General features: G+C 41.5%; 2 protein-coding genes across 3 annotated transcripts in view; one reads left to right on the top strand and one right to left on the bottom strand.

Moving 5' to 3' along the window:
* Window positions 1–141: 141 nt before the first annotated feature.
* Window positions 142–5,738, bottom strand: dohh (deoxyhypusine hydroxylase/monooxygenase). 2 transcript variants are annotated; one of them, XM_080032500.1, is made up of 6 exons: window positions 5,644–5,738; window positions 4,735–4,844; window positions 4,018–4,185; window positions 2,953–3,029; window positions 2,369–2,618; window positions 142–1,663 (listed from the first exon to the last, which is right to left on the bottom strand). In XM_080032500.1, exons 2-6 carry the CDS (start codon window positions 4,838–4,840, stop codon window positions 1,353–1,355), a joined length of 912 nt encoding a protein of 303 aa, XP_079888626.1. In that variant the 5' UTR covers window positions 4,841–4,844; window positions 5,644–5,738; the 3' UTR covers window positions 142–1,352. The 2 variants fall into 2 exon arrangements, with proteins under 2 accessions (XP_079888626.1, XP_079888627.1); XM_080032501.1 differs by having other exon boundaries at window positions 4,735–4,841; window positions 5,644–5,724.
* Window positions 5,739–17,635: 11,897 nt separating this feature from the next.
* The window catches only part of notch2 (notch receptor 2), a 43,350-nt gene continuing 42,245 nt past the window's right edge, over window positions 17,636–18,740 (top strand). Inside the window, exon 1 of the mRNA XM_080033370.1 lies at window positions 17,636–17,998. Within this exon, the coding sequence (XP_079889496.1) occupies window positions 17,926–17,998 (73 nt within the window). The 5' untranslated portion in view covers window positions 17,636–17,925. The remainder of the gene's footprint in view (window positions 17,999–18,740) is intronic.

Here is an 18,740-nt window from a genome sequence, read left to right as displayed (position 1 = left end):
TATATGAAAAGAAGGTTTGATAATAACACTGGAGTGTGCAACCTTGTCAAAGCTTAACATTTAAATATATCGTGAGGTAAAATTAGATATTGTCGGGCTGAAATCTGAAATTGCTATAGGGCAACAACTGCTACAACTGCTACACCAAAACACTTTAACCACTGCAGGAGCTGTATCCAGTCCATCATTATGTTCTGCTGGTGTGTTCCAGTCATACTTTGACGGAATACATCCAGTGAACCCCCGTGTCCTGTATGGAACCATCTGTATTTGGTTGTTTCTCCACCCGTGTATTCAAATGTGCATATACAAAAACATGAATTGTGACAACAACAATTTAAACAATAACCCCTGGTAGATAAACCATTATGAGCAGATGTGAAAATATATACCACATTGCTTCTGAGAACTTGTGCTGTAGGACTGAAGGGATAACAACTGTGAAACTACAAGAGCACTGACAACCAAATTGTGTTCGACATCATTTTAATGTTACATACGGTGCACACCTGGCTGCTCTGCAACCAGAGTAGCGTGATGGATTGAGGTCTTAAACAATAAAGTACAGCGGTTTAGATTGAACTTTCCCTCCAATGAATGATGAGTTCTTCCCCACATGCTGCTCATCCAACAGAGGAGCTCATTGAACTTTACCTTGTTTTAATAAGTAAAAGCTGAACGAACAAACATCAGGCCTAAACGACTGTAGTGCAGCCTGGGTCTGAACCAATGCTTGAATATAGAACCAGTCCGTACAGAGCTGCCTAATCTCCACTCTTTTGTTCTGTATTAGCACATAGTCAAAAATAAGAAGAAATAAAAAGAACAAATACGCCTGCAGAGTAAAAGCCATTAAATCAAAATCATCAAATTCATGTGTCTGGCCATCAACCACACAAAGCTGACCAGAGAATGTGAGTGAAGGCGCTGTAGCTTCCACTTAACTCAGCAGAAAAAAAGTTAATGGTCTGGAGAAAAATAATAAATGACACTTCCAGATAAGTTGCGTTATTATAGGCATTGGTTTTTTGGGGGTAAATAACACAGTTGTCAAAGTTGTACCTCTGAGGGCGAAATAACAGAAAGGACTGTTCTCCTCCCTAGCCCCCTACACAGCAACAAACACACACAACCCAAAGCTCAGAGCTCACTCCTGCAGCTCACACACTCCTTTTAAGATCGTTTGGGGTTTTCAGTTTATTTTCATCATGATTCATCCCGGAGGAGTTTTTGTTGACATTGTAACATTGATATCTCCAGCTGTCACTGCTGTAAAAAGGGGAATACAATAGTTCATATGTTAGATAAGAGATTTGAGCGAAAGCCTCTTTGGTGGGTGACATTTGAGCCTTTTAACCCTGTAACCGCACTAGTCCGTCTGCGTACTGAAACTGGTCACTGTTTTCGTACTCCAGCATGTCCAGAGCGACCTCACAGCTCTCCTTGACGACACGCTCTCCGTCGGCGCGGTACTGCTGCAGCACGGCCAGACACTCGTCTCTGCCGATGGAGCCCAGAGCCTCGGCCGCCTCGTGTCGCACCATGGGGCTCTCTCCAGAGCGCTCCAGGGCCGCACGCAGCGCCGGGATGGCTGCAGGGTGCTGCATCTGACCCAGGACATAGCCAATCTCATGACGGAACAGAGCACTGGAGCACTGCAGGCCTGGAACATGAAGATGGTTTTTATAAGAAACAGGTTTATGCTGTGGTGGTCAAACAAGGGCTCTTATCTTTACAGTGCACTCAAGAGTTCAGCTTCTTGGAAGATTTTCTAGAGTTCACCTAGGTTAGTGCTTGAACATAGGCAAACTAAGTGTAATGCACTGGATGTAGATGGACAACCATGGGGATTATATACATCATCTACCAACTAATGATAAAAACTAGGATGAGACTCATGACTGGGGCACCTTTTTAGTATACAGGTTAACAGATGAATCTCTGGAGCAAATGCCATTGAAGACAAGACAAGGATCAAAAGGTGTGTAGAGTTGAAATAAACAAAAAATATTATTATCTAAGATTATTAAAAAGATTCAAATGTCCAGAAGGAACTGAGAGGAAACTACACAAGCAGTGGGTATCTTCAGTACCTATGCCGTCAACGTTTGCTCAGTAGCTTGCCTAAATGGGACTTATGTTTTGATGTGATCATCCTCCCTTGGAACCATGTGACTGAGACTCACTGACTCAGCAGTGCCCAAATGTTCAGTAAGTTATTGCCTATATGTTAATAAGAATCCTTAAATTTTTTAAATTTTTATAGGGACCAGAATACATACTGACGGAAAAAAATTCTGTCTCTGTTGGACAAATCATGTGATGGTGAAAGTGTAACAAAAAGTATGCTTTAATATGTGTGTCTTACCGTCTCCCAGAGCCAGCGCAGCCTCCTCGTTGCCCAGGTTACGCAGGGCAAACATGGCGCGGTAGCGTTCAAAGAGCGGCAGACTCTCATCCAACAAGGTGGAGCGCAGTTCAGGCACACTCTTCCTCACTGCTGGAGGGGCGGGGTCTACAGAGCAGTACGGGTTCTTATCTGTATCATCTAACTGTTTGTCTTTTCCACTCTGCAGCCACTCCAAACGACGGACAGCCAACTGACACGTTTCTGCAACCTGTAGAGAAGCAGAGGGGCGACGATGACACCTTCAACAGGTTTTTTGCCTAATACACACGTTTTGGTGTCTTCATTAACACACGGACATATCACATCATTAGTACTTAGTATTTTCAAAGTCTATTTTCAAAGTCTACAAGATACTAAAGAAGCGCTAGTTCAGCTGACCAAAAATGTAATGTTATTCTTTTAAATTACTCTGGGAAAAATACTAGATAATTGTGTTCTTTTGCATATTTACTTCCTGCAGTTGAAATGATATCTGATGCAGTGTGAGGGTATTTATTGGCCTGATACCACTGCATTTATAGTTATAGGCCAAGTGGTCTTACCTCTATGACAGGATCCTGACTATACTCTTTTAGTAAGTCCAGAACCGCAAGATCACCAATTGCTCCCAGAGCTTCTCCTAAAGACAGGCACACACAGTCAGAGTGTTATTATTACACAGGCAGTATTACTGTGAAGATGATACATGATTTTTTATGTGATCCTATGCTGATACAATAACAGAATCTTTCTATCTTGTACACATTCTCCACTTTTTACAAAGGTTGTCTGGCTGGTTAGGACAGTAATTTGATTGTTCGTGAATATGGTTGGAGAGGCAGCTCACTAACAGACCTAAAATTCAAAGTGCATGTGTGTGCATGCAGGGGACCTTTAAGTGAAACGCTTCATGTAAATTATGATTTACTTTTTATAAAAACAGCTGGATGGAAACCCAACTTCTGACTGAGGATTGAGCAGATTCATGGCATTTGACAGCAATCGTGCAAGTTTGTGTTCTGTTTGTTCAAAAGGTGATTGATTAATTGCTAACTATAGTAGGGCTGTCACAATCCTGACATTTTATTGGATGATAAATTGTCAAACAATTAACTATTTAATTATGTTTAGTTTATGCCGCACTGCTGTGTGGTTTGGCTTTGCAACCAGGGGCCTATATCTATGTCCCACAAGACTGCAACAAAGTCATCATCATCATAAGTAGGTTTTCACTTTTTTTGTGAAGACATGTAGTTTTATGGACAGTCTTTGTGAAGAGGATTTGCTCTTGTATAAATATATTGTGAATAAATAAATGTCTGTCTGGGAAACAGAAAAATCTGTATCAGATGTATTCAGCCACGTGTCAGTGCCTTGTTGTGCATTATGCTCTAAAAATTACCTGCACACATATGTGTGATGATTTAAAAAGGCAGACAATCCACCACGTGCTGTATGGTAGAGGTATTGCCTAAAGCATGAGCATACTCACTTATGTGTACATTTAGTGCACACAGACTTTTATTTATTCCTTCTTATCCCCCCATAGTGCGTGTGAGTGTGAGAGTGTGTGTGTGTGAGTGTGAGTGTGAGTGCGAGTGTGTGTGTGTGTGTGCATGTGTGTATACCTGCTTCATGCCTGACCATGGGTTCTTGCTGTGTGTCTTTGAGTACAGCAGTCAAAGGTGGTATGGCGTGTCTGTCCTGCATCTGTCCCAGACAGTAGGCCAGCTCATGCTTCAGCAGGGCAGACTCATCAGTGAAGGCCTTGCTGATCCATTCTACAGCTTCAGCACCTGACACAAAGATTATTCATCTTAAATCAGTTCACACACAATACAAGATGTTACACAGAGTCCCTGCTGTGTTCATCCTGAAGACCGAATAGTTTTGAGGATTTTTTTAATACACATCATAACTAGAAGTCATTTCAAAAGTTTTTCCCCCTATACGGACCAAGAGTTCAAATTCAAAAACAGTTAACTGCCTGAATACATATCAACAGGTCAATGCCAACAAAAGCCTATGCGAGATGTAAACATTGGGGGACCGTCATCAACGCTTTGACCGTCCTGTTAGCAAACTGGATATTTTATTCATTATAATACATATGTTGTCACAGGCATTCATAGGTACAATGACCAAATTATGAATATACATTTAGTATCAATCGGCTCCATGTTCTGAACTGAAATATCTTAACCTAAAAAAGGCAGAATAAAAAGGGCTGACCACTGCTATGTAGACCTGATCAGAGCAGAAATGATTGTTAATGATAAAAACACATGAATAGTAGTGTGAGGCAAAGTGTAGTTCATGTGTTGTGTGCTGTTGACATGTGTTACCTCCGAGGTTCTTCAGGGTGAACAACGCTCTGAACCGCCGGGTAAGGTCCAGTCCTGGGTCTACCAGGATCTGTCCTACTGCCGACACATCCTCAACACTGGCCATACTGCTGCACAGGGAGACAGTGTTAGTTTGACTGATGTGCAAATGGCATTATGCCCCTGTTGGCTGCTATTATCATCTTAACACACTGACTTCTTCAGCTTCTTCTGTGAGCAGTTACTCCAATATTTGCAGAAAATTAAGCAGGCAAGTATTTTGATAATGAATTAGTCATTTTAATATCCTTCTCCTGTTTATCCTTAAGCTGCTTTTCCTCGTCTTGTACATTATCGTATAATAATATGACAAATATATTCATAAAATAACTTGTGTTGTTAATAATTTAATCACAATTCCCTGTAATGCTTTACATGGGGAGGGGGGATATTGAAGACATCCTAACTATGGAATAGCATGTGGAATTAAGTAGTAAAGAAAAACAAAGAAAGTGTTAAACAAAGCAAAATGTGTTTTATATTGCAGACACTTTCAAGTAACCAACTTTTGCTTCGATGAAAGTTCAGAAAAAATTCCGACAACTATCATTTAATCGGTTTAGCTCTGACTGGGAGAGCTACACCAAGCTGACACATTCTATCGGCTTCAGTTTTCAGTTACTATGTATTTTCACCCTGGTTGTGTTCCACTCGACTGTTAATAAGAAGTGTAGTAACAGCCACGTTTCAGGCTGCAGTGTTTGTTACGTTACCAGCTGTGGTTATAAAAGGCTGACTGGGCTGAGGCTAACAGTTAGCTTCCTGAGTTAAACCTTCAATCATTTCAATTCAACATTGCCCAAACCTATACAATACGGATTAATTCATTACAACCCACGAAAGCAACACTTTTTGACTAGTTGCACTAACCTTTATGGTAAACTGGATGTATTGCACACAGATATGAGTCTGACTTGACTGCTGCTGCCGCTGCACGCGCTTCAGTCAAACCCACAACTTCCGCTTGCAACACGCTGTTCCCGGAAAGATTTTCAGAATAATTGTTTTTCTACACCCCAAGAAGAAGTCATACAAATTAAAGATGTCACTTTGGTGTTCAACAGATGTTTGAACTTCACACAATGCCAACATGTAAAATTGATCCAGGCCTGTGATTAAACTATAAAGGCATCATGTTTATATTAGGCTATAACTATCGCAAATCTCGTTTTATAAGGTGCTTTGTGTGAACTGTGAACAAAAATGCCATAACCATGTAAATATATGATTTTTTTTATTTCAACCAGGAATTCAGATTGAAAACCTATGATCCAGAATGGGTATTTGCAGTGCAAAAAAAGCCAAGTCAGAAATAAAATAGATTTAAAAGCCAAAAATAAATAAAATATTTTAATTAGAAACTCAGCTAAATCTAAAAAAATATATAAAAAATGACTGGTCCTGACTCCTGTTGCATTGCCAATGACTGCTGCTGTTACACTATCTATGTGCTGTTTTTGTTGTGCTAATGACAAATAAACATCTTGAATCTTAATTACTCAGCATAATTTTCGGAAAAAGGATGACGAGAATGGATATAATTCTTTGGCAAAAGCTTCCCTGATTATAGTGTTGGAGCAATTTTACATAGTGAGACCATTTCCAATGACCTTTCCAATTATTGCTTTATTTTCCAGACGTACTCTGGTGATACCGCTCCTGACCACAAGGTGGAGTGCTTTGCTCACTGTTGCACACTGATTCAATTGCTATGAGAGAGAAAAAAAGGCTCAAAATCTCCCTGACTTGCAACTTTCTGCTGCTGACAGTGGCCTCCTACTAGCCGAGCTCCTCCAAATCATAGGTTAGTCTTTTTTTTTAAAGATGGAAAAATATAGGCTGTAGCTTCCGGATAAAAAGGAAATTGCTGCATTTGCAAGTTTCAAGCACATGATAGTCAATGCAATAACTACCAGCACTGTCAGAGCAGCAGTCAGATTCTTCTTCAAGTTGAGGTGGAACAGGAAATGTCATAGAAAAAAAAATGAGAAGCAGCAGAAGGGTTGTGTGCCAAACTCAAAGCCACAGGGCACAGGCTAACCTTTTCACCTCTCAAGGGAAGTGGGTATTTGTGAGTTTGGCCGTGTAGTTGTGATCAAAGTTGTCTTCCTTTTGTTATCTTGTTCCACTGAAAACGGTCTTCTGTCATTGTCTGAAAGAGGTTTTTTTTGCACAAACTTTTCCTTTTTTTTTTCAATCAAAATTGTTTCTAGTGTAGTCGAGTGTGACACTGTGCTCTCATTTGCAGCCTGTCTGTCTTCGTCAGTTTCCGTCATACCCAATAAATGTGTCACCATTTGCTCAGTCGTCTTCTCTTGAACCTTTGAAAACGTGACTTTCCAGACACAGAAAAGGAACACCCTCTGCGTAGGCCTATATATATTTTTACATATATACTACCATTACTTTAACTGAGGGATTTCTTGTCATTGGTAAACCCCTACTTTTTTCTGCATTCATTTCCACTGGACTCATACGTGGGACTTTTATCCCTGCACCACACTCTCCAGTTCTTCAAAGGCTTTTACAGTTAATTCGAAAAGTTCTTTATTTTTTTTTTTTTAGTAATCCGAAACATGGAAGAGAAACTCGAGTGCCACATATAGTGTAAGTGTAAAATCCATGTGCGCTATTATGTGTCTGCAAATGTCACAGTGATTCAAGAAAGGACAACATAACCCCCTCACTCTCAAGTCCAGCACTTTCTCCCCTACCTCTCCAGGTTACCATAGCAGCAGCGAGTGTGTGACAGTCATGTGAAAACGAAGCTGATTGGATTAAAATACTTTGTGTGATCAGGGGTCAGGAATACAGCGCATGTACTAAACACACATAGTCTGATTCAAACACCCACACCTCACTGCTCATTCGCAAACCAAGATAAGTGGAAAAAGTTGCAGTGCCTTTTTACATACAGCATTTATCAGTTTTCAAGAAGAAAAACCCTGTGTGTTGTGCGCTGTTGCCAACTCATATTTCCCTATCTTGATTAAAGTTCCTGTTTGAAGACGCAGACTTAACCACAAGACCAGCCACCCCCCCCAACCCCACACACCCACACACACACACACACACACACACACACACACACACCGACGCCTTCTCTCGACGTCTTGTGCAATCTTAAAGAAACAGGACAGTAAAGAAATGAGATGACCTTGACCTTGACCTCAAGCCACTTTGCCTGGGAGCCACTGGAACAGTCCTGTATATAGGTTCTGACTCAGAAGGAGGGTTTCACTTATGTTTTCTGGCAAAGCGACCTCATCACATGAGCAGACAATGTGCTAACATGCAAATGTATCCACTGAACTTAACATATACAAACTCATTCATCGGTAGGCCACGCTCCAGACATGTTTGTAACTAAGAGGGTCTGCCCCGACTCTGCACTCTTACAGCTCTGTCTACTCCCCCGAGGGTGACAGTAGACCTCAACGTCTGACAGGATGTGACAAGAAAAGAAAAACAGAAAAAGGCACCCTCAGACAATTAAACCAAGACACTAAAATCACTGACCTAGTTTGGATCAGCATAGCACTAGTGCAACACTGGGTTAAAGGTACTACGAGGAACTTTTAAATATTTCTGAAACAATCTAATTTTTCCTCTGATGATCACTAAACGAGACCATCAGAATGCTATTTGTATATATTCTTTCATTATGCCTTTGTCATGGGTACGCTCACCCAGGAACTACTGGCGTAGTAAAAATGCTACAGCTTTTGTCAAAAGGGGGTGCAAAAATGAACACAAACTGAAAGTTCCTCGGAGCACCTTTAACTCTACCCCGTAATCATTGGTTGTCATGATAATTCATAATTAAATGCACCTATGACATTAAAAACGGCAAAGGATACATGTTTTATTTTAAATCACCAACAAATGGTGAGAGTTTATCATGTAAGTTTCAAAAGAGCTAGACTTAATTTTAACAGTTCACAACCTTAGCTGAGTCAGGTATCCGAGAAGCAATTTAAACAGGTCAAACTAGTCTACACAGCCATGCTGGCAGATGTGTTATGCTTTGAGTTAAATGCTAATATCATCCAGCTCACACGGTCGCTGTGACAATGCTCACATTCTGATGCTATGACAGTATTACGTTTACCATGTTGACCAACTTAGTTCAATGTGTCAGCATGCTAACATTGGCTAATTAGCACCAAATGCAAAGTAACCTAGAACTGAGGTTAAGGGGAATGTCATGAGGCTACTTCACCCAGAACCACAAATGTCAACTTCATGGTGGCGCCAGAGAAAAAGTCAGAGGATCCCTAGAGTCATTGGGATTCCTCCTCTGGGCATCGTGAATGTCTGTACAAAATGCCATGACTATACATCAAATAGTTATTGGATATTCTAGTATAGTCTTGATCAAATATTGCATTCATTCTTAAGTAATTTTCTACCCATGTTATGAGTGCTCTATTAACTAAAATTGTTCCCAGTGGCTATATGAGGGTTTTGAATAATCTCTTAACCTCTGAATCCAAGAAATCAGTTTTTCTTCAGTCCTTCAGATAGAAATAACATATAATGAAGTGAAAAATACTCAGAATCCGGTCAGATATCAGACTGCTATTAATTTCCAACTGTATATGTTGTAGTGTGGCAGGAAGGAGCAGTAAGATGCGGACCGCAACAAGGGAAGCCATCTAGTCATCTACAGTATAAAGACCATTATAAACCTTTTCCATCCCATATCAAACCACGTCATCCCTATAGCCACTATGCCGTCTCTTCCCTGTCATCCTTCTCCTTCTAATCCAATCAGAATAAAGGGAAGCTGCGGAGACAGCAGCTGTACGGCAGGAGGAGAGGCTCATAAAACGCAGAAGGCCAAAAAGAGGAAGTAAAGGGACCTAGTGAGTTATTGCCCCCCAAACGTACACACCGGGTCCTGGGAAACTGGGAACTTCTCACAGGGGGGGTCGGCCTGGAGTGTTTTCCTCAGGACCTGCTCTGCCCACTGTGTATCCTTTATCACCTCATCATAGACCAATGTCAATGATGACCTTTCACAAGTTGCCGTCATAATACAGCTTGAGTCTATGTTAAAAAAAAGGGGGTGGGGGGGAAGAAAACACAGACCTTTAACTCTGTAATAAATCCATAAAAATATAATTATCTTTTCCCGAGCTCTACAGATATACACAAATGTGACATTGATTTCTAATACAATCTAATACAATTCAGTTTGTATGGGCCCCGACTGTGGAAAAGCCTGCTGGAGAACCTCAGGGTCGCGGGGACTGTTGAGGTTTTTAAAAAGAGGCTCAAGAGACACCTCTTAACCAGGCTTTTAATTGATTTTTATATTTATTTGTTTATTTATTTTTAAAGCCTTACTAATTCATTTTATGCTGTGCTTTTCAGAACACTTGTATCTTTATTCTTTTTCATTGTTTAATCTCTCTAGTTTTTAGCTGTAATACTTTTAGGTTTGAGTCCCTTGTGTTTTTAGCCTCTGTGCTTTTTGCTTTATTTTACTGTTTTAGACTGTCAGTTTTTAATCTCCAGTGTTTCCTCATGGGGGCCTACCAGACTGGGAGTTGTCTCTGTTCTGGCTGTTGGAGGTGCTGTCCTGTGGGCGGTTTCGGCCCGGGTAGCTAGAGGGCTCCTCACCCGGTTGTGGGGCCTCTTGTCTGCCCGGGTTGGGGTGGTCCCTGTGGCGGCGCTCTCTGCGGCCTTGGAGTGTCCCAGTGTGGTTGGCCCCCCCAAAGGTAGCTTCCTCCGTGCCGCAGGTCTCAGTGCCCAGCCGTGTCTCTTTAGTGACAGTTAGTGTGTGTGTGAATGTGAGTATGTGAGTTTGTGTGTCTGCGTGTGCATGTATTTGTGTATGTCTCTGTGCATGTCTATGGGGATGGGAGGGTTGGGTTCTTTTAATTTTCTTCCCTTGATTTTATTTGCTGTTTTTCTATTTCTCTGTTGTTGTTGTTGTTGTTGTTGTTTTTAATCTCTGTAAGGCACTTTGAGCTACTTCTATATGAAAAGCACGCTATAAATAAAAATGTCTTTGATTTGATTTGAACCAATACAGGATACAGAGGGGGAAGAGAGAAATGTGAGGGAAGGGAGAAACAAAATATATTCTCACACACATACAGTATGTGTCAGAATGGGAGTGATGTTTTGTATAGACACATGGTTTAAAAACACCTCTGATTTATCCAATTGTCATTGGAGTTCTGTAAAAGGTCCCAGATTCACATTCTTTTGTAAAGCAATGTAAAGGCCAAATATTTTTCTCAAGAATTTTTTCCAATTTCCCAGCGTTTCCCCATCTATCTAACCATTTCTTCCAACTGATACAGCAGTGGGGTTTATAAATACTGTCATATCTGTCATACAAGCACACTCACACACTCACACTCAGACACACACGGGGAAGAGTCGTGCCTGTGAGAAAGTGAGGGGCTTAAGTTGGGAATTCCAGCCATGCCTGTCTTTTAGCAGCTTGTGAATTTACGATACAATTAACCCTGAGAGATACGCCGAGTGCACTCACTTTACACTCTCTGCAGCTTTCAGCGTGTGAGTTAAACACACAAATATGCGGAGAAACATGTCCAGCGCACATGTTGCAGATTGAGCGAGGAGAGAAACATGCAAACAATTTGAGGTGGTGTGCAAAAAGGCCATCATCAGACAAACCATTCATTCCCATCACAAAAACAATCTTGTTCGTGTATTTTATTTATTTTACCTTGCATGGCCATGTTTCATATGATTTGTAGCTGTGTTTTCCGTTTAGGGATTATCTTTATTTGGGCATGTGTTATACAGTTTACTGTATGCATTTTTTACATACAGAATTGTTTTCATAAAACCAAACCAAGCATCCATTCACTTGATACCTTCCACGCACATCCTCCCTAGAGTTCTCCTCACCGTATGTGTGGCAGACATCATGGACTGTGGCTGATTAGTTTGACCAATTGCACCCTTGGGTTTCAGGGGCCAGGGCACGATGGCAGAGGTTCTCATTGTGCGTGTGAGTATTTTCTTTTGCGTGTTTATGTGTTGCAGTGGGGTCATGTACTCGTGTGCATACATCTCAACTTAGCTCTGTCCTTTAATGCATGAGAAAAAGGGGTTGCGACGACCTTGGTTGGGAGTTGACAGGAGGTCAGGTCCTCTATAACTATAACTCTCACCATCTAAACATACCTCCAGCCTTTAAGCAGTTCAAATGAACCGCAACTCGTTTTTTTTATTAAAAAGGCATTGGTTCATCGTTATCTTTCACGAGAGCGGTTTAAAAAAAAGAATGGTAGTATAGTGTTGGTTAATTTGGTCAATAGTGTTTCCACATAATAAATATTCATCATTATTTGTGACTTCCTCACTTAATTGTAGGAGGCCCCACAACCAACACCAAATTACAAACTCAAAATGAGCTTACAATAAGTCTTTTTGTGGAAAACTAGGGTTTAACTGAGTCAAATCAAAAGAAATGCTAGGTCCATTCATTTGCGTTTGAATGCTTATATATTTTGTAATTTACACCTTAGTTTGATTTTGCCTTCCTGCTGTCAGTACATCTTTCCCTCAAGCAGTTTCAAAGGACTGAGATGCATGTTAATGTTTTACTCATTACCCCAGTATTACATTAAGGCCATTGAAAACTTTAGAGTTGACTAGTGTTTCTAGCTTAGCAACTTTCTCCTCTGCACAAAAATCTAAGAGAAATGGCGGTGAAAACAGTGGAATCCTGGCTCAAGGTTAATATAGAGCACCAGCAGAGATAATGCCAGTGTACAAGGCTAATATGCCAGTTAGGTTACATGCTCCACTTTTGCCCTCAAGTTGTTTGTGACTGAGGGAGTTGGAAAGCGTAGTGGTGTTATATGTGTATGTCTGTGTGTATGTCTGTGTGAGTGTGTGTGTGTGTGTGTGTGTGTGTGTGTGTGTGTGTGTGTGTGTGTGTGTGTGTGTGTGTGTGTGTGTGTGTGTGTGTGTGTGGGTGGGTGGGTGGGGAGTATAAACCTTTGCAGAACCCAGATGACACTGCCGGGGCCGTTATTTTCCCACAGTGCAATATAAATAGCCCACTAGTGTGGGGTGACGGTGGGCAGGCAAGGGGCACTCAGGGGAGGATCCCATCCACACACAACAGCACATTCCTGTCCACCTGGCCCTGCCAGAGCCCTAGGTCACCTTACAGGATGTGTTCACATTCACACAGCCCCCCTTTCTCCTCCTCCTCCTTCTCCTCTTCATCACCTGTTTCTTCACCTCTCTGCCAACTCCCTTTTCTCCTCAGCAGGCAGGCCAACCCTCGGCTGAGGTTTCTGCCCACATCACGCCTGGTCACGTCAGGCCCTCGCTGACTCTCCACCTTTGACCACTGTGGAACGCCATAAGGCACACACACTCACACACATACACTCACACACATACACTCACACACACATACACACACATACACTCTCTCACACACACACACACACACACACACACACACACACACACACACACATGCACAAACACACACGCTAGTACGGTTACTCACAAAATCCCTGCTGACAACTTCACGCCACTTTAGAGTAACCAAGACAAATTTCCATTGGGACATCAGTTTATCTTATATTATACTATATATGTCCTAAACCAACTGATATCAATAAATAATAAGGTTTATGCTGTAGTGGCGTCACAATACTTTCCTTGTTTTTACATGTTGTATCCGGCGTGACGCTGTTGGCTGAGTGATCGGGGTGTACGAAGTGAGTTTTTTCAGTTTTGTAATAAATCAAATCCTTACAACTTCAGAGGCCAACCTCAGCACAATCTGAATGGACCCTATGGTAAATCAGTTTTGAGCGTTTACATGCTTTGACTTGACTATGAAATTACACTTTTTTATCTATGGCCATCATAAAGCCTGGCTTTTATCTTGGCTGATTACAATAAAACTGAGGCCATTAAAAGAAAGAGATAAAAAACTGACACTGGCATGTTTGCTTTCCTCAAAAACTATCCCATGTCAAACCAAGTCAATGATTACACTGATTTAGTGCTCAATTGTGTGCTTTCTTAAATATTACACGTGCATTATCTGGCCCGATGTTGACATGTGGCTCATATAAACTCAAGTTCACACAGGAAAATGATCCCCCGTGATTACATACTCAAGAACCCTTGTATCAGCTCTGCATCTTTCTAAATTAGACACCATGTGGCTTCTCATCTTGATGGCTGACCACGCTCTGGAGGCCAAACTTTCCCTGTTGGTCAAACCGTCAAGGAGAACTGAAATGCAACTGATCTGATATGCTCTAAAGTGTTAAAGGTGCACTATGTAACTTTTGATGTGTCAGAGAAGTGCACATTTTTCTAAGGTATATTTTCATAACCTTATAAACAAACTTTCCTCACAGGGAAATTGGATGCCTGGAACACTGTATAAAGTTAGGAAGCTACCGTGAAAGATACTGTTTCACTTTGGCCGTTTACAGCAGCAGGGCCCACAGTTTTGTTTACAAATATATAGGGGTAACTTTGGTTGTGTCTCATGATTTTGTTTTGGTTTATGATGAATATAATTATGTAATACTAGGAATTACAAGTACAGTAAATATGTTTTGTAAACTAAGTGCAGGCTCTGCAAATGTAAACAAATCCACCTCCTCTGAAACTGCTAGTGCACCTTTAAATAATATACATTTTTAGCATGCATAATGGCCACGGAGCAGAACACCACCTTCCACCCCAGCTCCTTCTGGTTTCGTGCAAACCCTTTCCTCAAAATAACCACAGGTCTTTAAGCCTTTTGCAGAAACCCCATTGTAAAGCTGTCTGTGGGCTGCATCTTTCACGGCAGTCAAAACAGGTCAGTGAGAAGGGAGGTGATAATCAAACCTAAATATACCCCCCTTTAGTTTCCTGTCCCCCAGATCTGCTTACATGCTAAAGACGACATAAGATAGATCATGCTTCCGGCACAACATGTGCAAAAGTCTTGACGAGGGCACTGGGGGCATCAAAACTTCACACCAAATTCCCCGGGGTTCAAGACTGTTCATCTCAGCGAAAGCCAGCACAAAATGCCTGCTAGTCAACACTTGCGTTAACTGAACCTGATCTCTGCGATAAACACATACAGTAGCGGTTTAAAAAGGCTAACAGCAGTGTGTGCAAAAAAGTGCAACTGCTAGTATAAAGCACCCAGGATCCAATGAACAAGACCTGCCTCAGCTGTGTGTACAACTGTTTATGCTAGCGAATCAGTTGGCGAAGGAGAGAGGGGAAAGTGAATCAGCCCCTGCCACTACTAATTATAGAAAGGAATCATATACTTCATACGGGCCCTCCTGCCATCTTTAAAACGTAAAGGCCGAGTGACTTCTTAAATGACAGACGCTGATTCGGTTTCCCATGGCTATATGGCGTGTTTATGGTTAAGGAAACAGAGACCAACACGCAACCATGCAACCACGCACGCACACACGAGCACACACACACACACACACACACACACACACACACACACACACACGTGCAATCAGTCATTGCTATCTGGCCCCTGAACACCATGTTCTGCAGTATAAATCTACTGGCTGACAGCCGGAGTCACCCTGACTGATGAGCTCCAAATCAGTGTGAAGAGCCCCAAAGGTGATGAAAGTGACTCTCCCACCAGCATGGCAGAGGCCGATGGCTCTCACCCAGGGCCAAGTTTTATTACTACTCTGTGGTTGAAATACCAAAAAAACTCAGACTCACTGCAGGGCTGTTTTTAAAGTCCTGATAAGGCACCCATTGATTTCCTCTGGTTTCTGACTGTATTTATAGTGCTATTGGAAATCGATTTTCCCCCCGGTACTACTAAGAAAACTATAAATATGTGATCTCTTTAAGTTATCTGATCAACTTGGTTGTTTTTGTTTATTTTACAAAAGGTGGTTCAAAGAGATTTAAGGGCATTGGTGGGACTGAGCTTTCCCACTTTGTTTTCAAGTGATTTATTCTTCTCCTTTGAAACCGTGTCTGAAACTGTCTGTGGCAAAAGCCTTTCATCAGCGCCAAGGCAAAGAGGAACTAATCAGAGTTTTCTGCTCACGAGGCAGATCCACGCCCTTCTTCACAACATCTTTCCCAAACTATGGAAGCCCACATCTGGAGTGACATCATTAAGAAAACAGTGCTCCAGACAAAGTGATCCTATGATGTGATTTATATGCCGTTATTATTGGCTCACGTGACCGTATGAGGGCCATTGCCGTGAAATAAGAGAGTTGAATCAAAGTGGATATAGGAGGGGAGGGGGAAAATGCAGCGAAAGCAATTAAAGAGTTGCATCTGTGGCAGTGGATTCCTGTGTTTTTTGGTGATATATAAAGAAGAATAAGCAAACACAAGACGTGCTTTAACGACATAAAAACAGCATCTGAGCAAATGCCTTGAAAGGCTTTTGTTGTGGCGCCCAGCACCTGACACCCAGCCACGCACGGAGAGCAAGAGCTTGACATTGGCCACAGCAACAAAAGCATTGTCAGTACGGACCCCTGAGGAGATCAATTTGCTCCCCCCATTTCCAGGCCTTTCAGCAGGGTTGAATAGAGGACAGAGGGCCGGTCGCAGCAGCAGGAGGGCCCTGCAATGTGTCTCTTAACGGGGTGTAAAGACAAACAAATCACCGGGATGAGATGTGGTCTTGTTGTTGTGATGAGCCAGTGATTTACACCTGGTTCATCCAGGCTGATAAGGGATAATTAGTTTGGGATGACTGTTTGTAGGGCTAATGTGAGTCTGTCTGGCTGGGCGATGTTGGGGTTAGACTTACTACTACTAAAGGCAGCCTCGCTCTATTCAGAAAAATGAAAACAATTATGTTATTTAAAAAATATTCTGGTAAACAACACACACAATTTTTAATCATGCAGGCTACTGACCACCTCAAGGGTTAATACTTTTTAAAAGTAAAAAAAAATTCAAAATTTGAATGTAAACTTCTTTCAAATGTACCTATTGCCTAACAACATATGCTTGAGGACTGTAACTATTGCTATTGCTAAAATGACCTGCACCTGAGAAAAATGGTGACTCACTTAACCTGAAACCTAAGCTGAAACAAAGCAAGTAAACAGGCTGCACCAAAAAGTCGAGCAAGACACACTGCCCTTGAATTACTCACAGGTGTCTGTGCTCTATTTTCTCCTTCATTGCATGATACACAGTAGCCTAACAAAAATCACATGTTTTGGGTGTAGGCTACAAAAAAAAAAAGCAAACAAATAAATAAAATATTGCTGTTATAATAATGACAAAATGTATGCTATATAGCTACAGGTGGTGTTGTGTAAGTCACATAAAGTCACTGTTTAGGCTTCCCATCTTTTTTTTCTAGGCCTACCTGTTCACAGTCAAGATGCTCATGCTCATTTAAACAACACTAGGCTACACCTGAAAAACGACGAACCTGAAACATATTGTGCACACAGACTGGCATCAATAGCTAGTAATGAGAAAAAGCAAGCAGAGAGAGTGGGTGTTAAACGACATATCGGGGGAAAAACGTGCAGTTCATGGGAGGAGAAAAGAAAAGAAATCATTGAACGGGTTAATTTTGAGTCATACCAGGCTCCGAGAAGCAGAAAAATGAGAAAACATTCCTCCGCCGCGGCAACACAGAGAATGAAAACTTTAACCACTAGTGTGTTTTAATGTAGCTTCCAGTGGGAAATTGTCGGAAAAAAACGAGTACTGCTTTTTTCTTTTCCCTAAAGCGATTAAAAACGCCGTAATTAAACAATAAGATTGTAAAAACCATTACCATCTTTTTTTTTCAGCCCGACTATAGGTCCCCGCTGACTTCAGCGGAAGGATATGTGTTTTTGTGTCTTCGCTCTCAGTGACTTCAGTGACTGGTGAGCGCAGAGGTGGAAGACTTTTCTGATCCCTCCGTGACCAGCAGGAGTTACATTTATGTTTATTTTAAAAGGTTTTATCGGAGCGGCCAGTGTGACACATGTAAAATATTGCCGAAATGTTGTAATTTTTCACTTCAAGTAGTCTTACATCTTTATCGTTTGTGGCCCCACTTGTTCTACGGGACTTTTTTTTTTCTTTTTTTTTTGAGATCTAACCGACCCGGGAGACAACTCAACTTTGGGCTGGCGACCTTATGTGGATTTTACAGAAATTATGGAGCAGATCCCCGGCTACTCCTCGGGAAAATCCCTAGTCTTCGTCTTCTGCTTCATCCACCTCTCTTTGGGTACGTTTTTCAACATGATACAGATGTCTGGTTTCTTGTTATAATTCATAAGTTGTCTGTCATGATCACGTTTTGTTGCCTCTGCATCTGCGGGACACGGAGCAGGCAGTCTAGCATCTCTACACACTCTGCTCGTTCACACACTCACAATAAAACCTGTAGTTGCAAGAAGCCACTTTAGACGGAGGGCAAACTCTTTTTATTTAGAAAGCATTTTGACAGTAGCGACTTTCTGCTGTTTCTGTTCCTGTTGCATTTAAATAGGTAACATGCGGCAGTTTACCCAAAACGTATGCTTTAGGTTATTTTGATATGACTACAACATCCATATACGGGTTGATTTCACTCTTATTATCACAGTTAGTGACGTTATTTAGCGATATTTGTCGGTGTGTTATCACCACTAGCCTATACAATTATTATTAGCGTTCTTTAACATTCTTAAGCAATGTTTCACATAGTTTAAAAGACATAGCCTTAATTTATTATTATACACATCCATAAGTCCACTACACCTGAAGTTTACATGTGTCTAATTCAGAGAAATAGGTATGGTTAACTTAATAAAGATAGCAGGCCTATGGACTGTTCAGAAGGCTGTGAGCCGAGTCGCACCGCTGCCCAGATGTTGAACGGCGAGAGCAATAGAAAGAATTCAAAATGGACCCTTAACCATGCTTAGACCGCCCTGCTGAATGAACAGGAGCTGACAGCAATGAAGCAGTGGAAACTGTGGGGATTT

Source organism: Ammodytes marinus, assembly GCF_949987685.1.
Source record: "Ammodytes marinus genome assembly, chromosome: 8".
Taxonomy (NCBI): domain Eukaryota; kingdom Metazoa; phylum Chordata; class Actinopteri; order Uranoscopiformes; family Ammodytidae; genus Ammodytes; species Ammodytes marinus.
This window is presented reverse-complemented; position numbering and strand designations above follow the sequence as displayed.